The sequence below is a fragment of the Charadrius vociferus genome, unplaced genomic scaffold (genome assembly GCF_000708025.1).
Source record: "Charadrius vociferus isolate BGI_N301 unplaced genomic scaffold, ASM70802v2 scaffold520, whole genome shotgun sequence".
Taxonomy (NCBI): domain Eukaryota; kingdom Metazoa; phylum Chordata; class Aves; order Charadriiformes; family Charadriidae; genus Charadrius; species Charadrius vociferus.
The window spans coordinates 1,931-8,376 of NW_009646414.1; the positions used below are offsets into that span (position 1 = coordinate 1,931).

General features: G+C 40.3%; 1 protein-coding gene across 1 annotated transcript; it reads left to right on the plus strand.

Moving 5' to 3' along the window:
* The first annotated feature begins 3,428 nt into the window (after positions 1-3,428).
* LOC104282503 (UNC119-binding protein C5orf30 homolog) lies at positions 3,429-4,043 on the plus strand. Its single transcript, XM_009880603.1, has one exon. The coding sequence runs from the start codon at positions 3,429-3,431 to the stop codon at positions 4,041-4,043; it is 615 nt and encodes a 204-aa protein (XP_009878905.1).
* Positions 4,044-6,446: the final 2,403 nt, after the last annotated feature.

Below are 6,446 nucleotides of genomic sequence, written 5' to 3' on the forward strand. Positions count from 1 at the left end.
CTGTGACCACAGTCCATATGTTGTCAGGAGTGATCAATTATAGTTATTATCTTCAAACAGTAGGAGCCATGGGGACCAGGCACACTATTGTGCTCTGGTCTTTTGCTCTCCACCTTTTCTTTCTTTCGTGTTAGACTATTGTGTTATGTTCTGGTCCCTTGTATTGTTACATGGCTCAGGCTTCCCCAGGCTCAGGGAAGACATCACGCCAAGTACCGTGAGGCATAAAGGGTGTGTGTGTGTGGAGGGGTTGCACCACCGTAGCTTCTCACACCACCCCACCAGTGAGTAGGTTGGGGGTGCACAAGAAGTTGGGAGGGGACACAGCTGGGACAGCTGACCCCAACTGACCAAAAAGATATTCCATACCATATGATGCTATGCTAATCATATAAAGCTGGGGGAAGAAGGAGGAAGGGGGAAACACTTGGAGTTATGGCATTTATCTTCCCAAGTTACCGTTATGCATGATGGAGCCCTGCTTTCTTGGACATGGACTGAACACTTGCCTGCTTGATGGGAAGTGGTGAATGAATTCCTTGTTTTGCTTTGCTTGCGTGTGTGGCTTTTGCTTTACCTATTAAACTGTCTTTATCTTGACCCACAAGTTTTCTCACTTTTACCCTTCTGATTCTCTTCCCCCATCCCACCAGGGGAGTGTGAGCAAGCGACTGTGTGGTGCTTAGTTGCCAACTGGAGTTAAACCACGACAGATGCCAGACAATGGGAGCATTTCACAGAGGTGTTAGAGGGGCTAGGATGCTGCCATTATCTTGGTTGTCCAGGTGTATCTTTTATCCATCATGGACAACTTTGAGATTCCAAGAAGTAAAGTTTTTATCTCCAGAGCAGGGCTGTCTTTCTCCTCCTTGTGATGAGCTGGTGTCCTTTAGTTTGCTTGCGTGGCTATTCATTATACAGTGTAAACTATATATATCTTAAGAAAGTTAATACGATTTCATACTATAAAGACTAGTTGGTATAATACTTAGAGAATGAGTTTTTCCTAACAATGTATAGCACTAGCCTGCATCCAATAATGGTCTTACAGGTTGTCCTGGTTCCGGCAGGGATGGGGTTAATCTCCCCCGGAGCCAGCCTCACCAATGAAGACCCACACCCTCTTTTCATCTTGCTGAAGGAGGACCCCGCTTTAACATCTAAACGGTCCCTCACCACTGTGGCCGAATCAGCTTTGCGCACCATTGCATAGCACATAGCCAGCTGGAAGGCCCACCGTAGAGCGGAGCACGTCCCTTTCAGTCTAATTGTTTTTAACTCTCCATTTCAGCCCTTTGCCTTAATAGCACAGTGGAATCCGGACTTTCTGGACCCTTTGATCATCATTGAGTGGCTGTTTCTGATGCACCAGTTTTCTAAGACAGTCATCACCCAACCCGAAATGATTAGTATGTTGATTCAAAAGGGAAGAGAGAGGCTACTGCTCCTGGATGGCCAGGATCCAGCTCACATTTACCTACCAATGGATCTCAAACAGCTAGAATGGCTGTTGAAATGCTCATTTACATTTCAAGTTGCGACTGAAAATTTCACAGGCCAATTTAAGATTCACTTACCCAAGCACCCCCTGTTACAAACGTTGCCTTGTCTCCCCGTGTTTAAGGGAACAAAGCTTAGTGCTACCCCCTTGCAGGCATTGATGGTTTTCACTGACGGTTCTGGCCGCATCGGAAGGTCCGTCATCGTTTGGCGATCGGATGCTGAGGCTCCCTGGCAGCAGGATGTCCAAGTGGTCCACGGCTCTCCTCAAATTGTCGAACTGGTGGCAGTAGTCCGAGCCTTTCACTGATGGCCAACAGATCTCAATATTGTCACCGACTCAGCCTATGTTGCTGGCCTGGTCAGCAGAATGGAATCTGCCTTTTTAAAGGAGGCCGCCAATCCTCAATTGTTTACTCTTATGAGGGAATTGTTGTTTTTTATTGAATTGGCGGCCGGGCAAATATTTTATCATGCATGTGCGGTCCCATACTAACCTTCCAGGCCCCATTGCGGAAGGCAATGCACAGGCAGATTTGGTGGCAGGCCCGGTTGTGGTCCCAAACACATTTGAGCAAGCTTGTTTGTCACGTGAATTTTTTCATCAAAAAAACTTTTTATATCATGAGAAGAAATGTGAGCTTGGCTAAATTGGATCACTTGTTATTTTAAACCATCCCATTCAAATACTTTGACACTGGGTTTGCACTGGTGGCGCGGGTCCGGTCGGTGCGCTTCGTGGCGGTACTGTAATCGCGTTTTCATCTTCCCTTTTGCTGTTCTGTTAAATTGCATTATTTTAACCCATGAGTTTTGCCCTGTCGATTTCTTTTTCCACGACTGTGGGAGTTGTGCGAACGGCTGCGTGGTTCTTTGTTGCTGGCTGAGGCCAAACCACGATACAGGTAGTAGCTGTAAGATCCCTCACAACCATGGGCAAAGGTCTCTGTATGGCAAGTCAAAATCCAGTTTGTGGTTCACAGGCTCATTGGCCAGTTTTTCTGGTTTGTGTGGCCTTTTTTACGAATGCCTTAGGGTCTCTTTCTTATTTTCCTCACACACATGTTTTTCTGAAGTTGGCATTTTGTTCTGGTTTTCCCTTTCTGCAGCCAGCATTGCCTGTGCCTTGCAGGACTGCACAAAGCCCAAATTTCACCCTAGTAACACTATTGTCATCCTGTTGGGCTGGCCCCAGATGCAGGAGCTTCTTAGTCCGTCTCACAGGATTGGTCTCTTCTCTGTATGTGACAGGATTTTCCCAGGGGGTCCCTTGGTGTGATTCCTAGGAGAGGTTCATAGTCCTTGGGCATGTCCCAACTTGTCTGTGCCTCACCCCCTGCCTTTTGGTGCCTGTGGTGGGTTGACCTTGGCTGGCTGCCAGGTGTCCACCAAGCTGCTCTCTTGCTCCCCCTTCTCAGCAAGACAGGGTGAGAAAATAAGATGAAAAAGCTCGTGAGTTGAGATAAGGACACCAATTACCATCACGGGTAAAACAGACTTGACTTGGGAAAGATTAATTTATTGTCAATTAATCACAGAGCAGGATAATGAGAAATAAGAACAAATCTAAAACCACCACCTTCCCTCCACCCCTCCCCTTTTCCTGGGCTCAACTTTGCTCCTGACTCTTGTACTCTGCTGCTCCTTCCTCTTCACAGTGTGAAGAATATTGAGAATATATTTATAGACTTCGTTATTAAAATGGAGACTAAAATAATTTTTAAAAGCAGATATCAGTGATAGTTTTGTTATGAGACACTCTATAGAGTATAAGAGAAAACTGAATAGAGAAGTACTGGTTATGGTTTCTGGGTGATAAAAAAAATAAATATCTGACTTCTGAGGTCCTCTCTCAGCTCCTTTATTGGCTAAAGGCTCTATTTGTGATAAATCCCTTCCATTTTTAGGAGAACAGCACATTGCTTAAAATGGACATAAACGGAGAGTCCAGAACTACCATATCTACCCCCCCTGTACATCTTGCAGAGATCAGTTCTGCAGGCAAAACAGAAGCAGAGAAACCACGATGTTCCAGTACCCCCTGCTCACCAATGCGACGGACAGTTTCAGGCTATCAGATCCTTCATATGGATTCTAACTACCTGGTTGGCTTCGCGACTGGAGAGGAGCTGCTAAAATTAGCCCAACAGTATACAGGAAATGAAGATAATAAAGGAGAATCCAGGCCTAACTTGCACTCTGAACAGCTTGATTCAGGACTTGCTTCCTCCCCCTTGTACAAAACTAGAAGTAGGTACTATCACCCATATGAGATCCCAGCAGTAAATGGGAGGAGGAGGAGACAGATGTCCAGCTTGGGAGATAAATGCACTAAGGCTTTACCATATGAACCTTACAAGGTACTTCATGGTCCCCTGCCTCTTTGTCTTTTAAAAGGTAAAAGGGCTCACTCTAAATCCCTGGACTACCTAAATTTAGACAAAATGAGTATCAAGGAACCTGCTGACACAGACATGCTACAATACCAGCTTCAACACCTTACCCTTAGAGGGGACTATATGTTTGCAAGAAATAACACATGAACTATAATCTAGAATTTAGAACCATTTTCTGTTTATTTCTCTATTGCTGCAAAAATCCACTGTCATACTGTGTACATGACTGTCTACAGTGTAGGTGTTATCAGCTAAATGTTATTAGAAAGTAATTTATTTGAATAGAATTTTGACAGTGCATTGTGTTACAAATACTTGGAGGAGAAAAAATATCTTTCCAAAGCAAGCAGCTTCTAATGCAAATTTGACTGCAGCTGGTGCATATTTCTTTGGACACCTTTTAACAAAGAAAAGGCTTTTAGGTTTGGGGGTGGTTTGGGGGGTTTGTTTTTTTTTTTTTTTTTTTTTTGTACAGTTATCTAGTATTTATGTTAATTTAATACTGAAAAATTGATGGTCTGGTTGTTGCTAACTTTGGCTTGATGTTAGAAATTGCTCTTGGATAAGTACTCAAGTTATCTTTTTGCTTCTTACTGTATTCTACAACAAAATGTATGTATGACTTTTTATATCATGAGAAGAAATGTGAGCTTGGCTAAATTGGATCACTTGTTACTTTAAACCATCCCATTCAAATACTTTGAAACTGGGTTTGCACTGGTGGTGAGGAGGAAATTCACTCATAAAATAAACCTTTGTTCATTTGCTATTCTAAACCTATTATTTTTAAATTATGTTTTATTTTCTGCATGGAAGTAATTGTTTTGCCTCCTGTTTTATAAAACTAGTTTGGAATAAGTATTTGGAATACTAAAAAATATTTTTGAGAGTGAAGGGTTTAGATGTTTTTTGTTAATACAACTTATTTTTTTACATTGTCTTGACATGTAAACAAGGATTCACTTCAGATTCCAGTAAACACATTAGAATGTCTGCATCAGTATGTCAATAAAGTTTTTAATTTTAATTCATTATTTCTATATAGTATAGTAATGGAAGATGTCAAATAACTCTAGTATTGCTTTGGAAACTTAGTTTATTTGAAGCAGTGAACACTCTTATGATCTGGAAGGCAGATTTTTGGATGGAGTGCAAGTTTCTATACCAGCCCTGAAGAGCTGATTCTGTATTATTCAACAGAGTAGATTGAATACACTGGCTTAATCTGTTGCTTAAGAATTTTTTGTCCAAATATGACATCAAATGCAGTTTTAACACTGTATTCTTAGATATATTTAAAACATGTTAGTAACTTATGTCTAAAAACTTTAATTTTTAAACACTTTAGGTGCAATCTATTACTGAAGCAGTGTGCAAATTTGTTTTGGTTTACTTATTTAGAAGTTAAAATTAAGATCATGTTGTTTTGAAACATAACTTATTTCATCAGTTGTTTCTGGTACAATTCAGGGGGTTTTCTGTTTCTCCTTCAGCATAAATAGCAAGCACTAGTCAGTGTGCGTGTGTTGGGGAAAATTACGAGTTCTTTTCATTCTGCCACTTTCTCCACAATTGTAACCAAAGGCAGTGAAGAGGAGCCCAGTAGACTATGTTTTTACTAGTTTGGTTAACATTTTCTGGCTTATTAGAATATTTACAACTGATGTCTATTTTAAAGAATTAACTGCAACTCTGTAAACTTAATGTATTGAACAATGATCTCTAAAGTAAACTTTTCCTATGGAGTCTTCAGTTTGAAAAACAGAATATGGTCAGATGCCAAAGAGATAGAGCTTTTGTCTAAGGAATAAACACCACCATTTATTGAAATTACCTATGAAAATGTATTTCTGGCTGAAAAATAAATGATATAATTACCTATTTTTGTGGAGTCTTTTCTGTGTAGAAGAATGAGGATATTTAAAAGTAAAAATTTAGACCAGGAATCATTAAAACTTGAAAGCAGGAAACTTCTGTGAAATATTTAGACAGATTCTTCTGCTGTTTCAGGAAATCAGACATACAATTGTTAGCACACCTGGTGCATGTTGTTACTTTGGTCCCGTACAGTAACTATATAGTTACATCTGTAGATGTATTACCAAGTTCAAATATTAAAAAATTGTTAGTATTTTTTCTGTCTGGTGGCTTGCCTGTGAAAGTATTTGCATCTGATAACATTGCTTAACTGTTCTAGAATCGCAGTTACACTTGCATACTACATAATTGTTTGATAGCCATATTTTTTTAAGTTGGATTTGTAATGTTCTTAATTAAACTCCTTTAGTGATTTCTTGGTTCATTAGACTACTAAAATGAAATCAAATGTGAACAATACTAAATTCTGAAAGTGAGATATTTATTAAATATCAGGCTCTGGATGTTATTGGGGCCTTTTAATACATAAAGCAGAAAGATGGAGAGAGATGTTTTAGCAGGGCCTGTAGTGACAGGACAATGGGTAATGGTTTTAAACTAAAAGGGTTGATTTAGATTAGATATAAGGAAGAAATTCTTTACAGTGAGGGTGGTGAGACACTGGAACGGGTT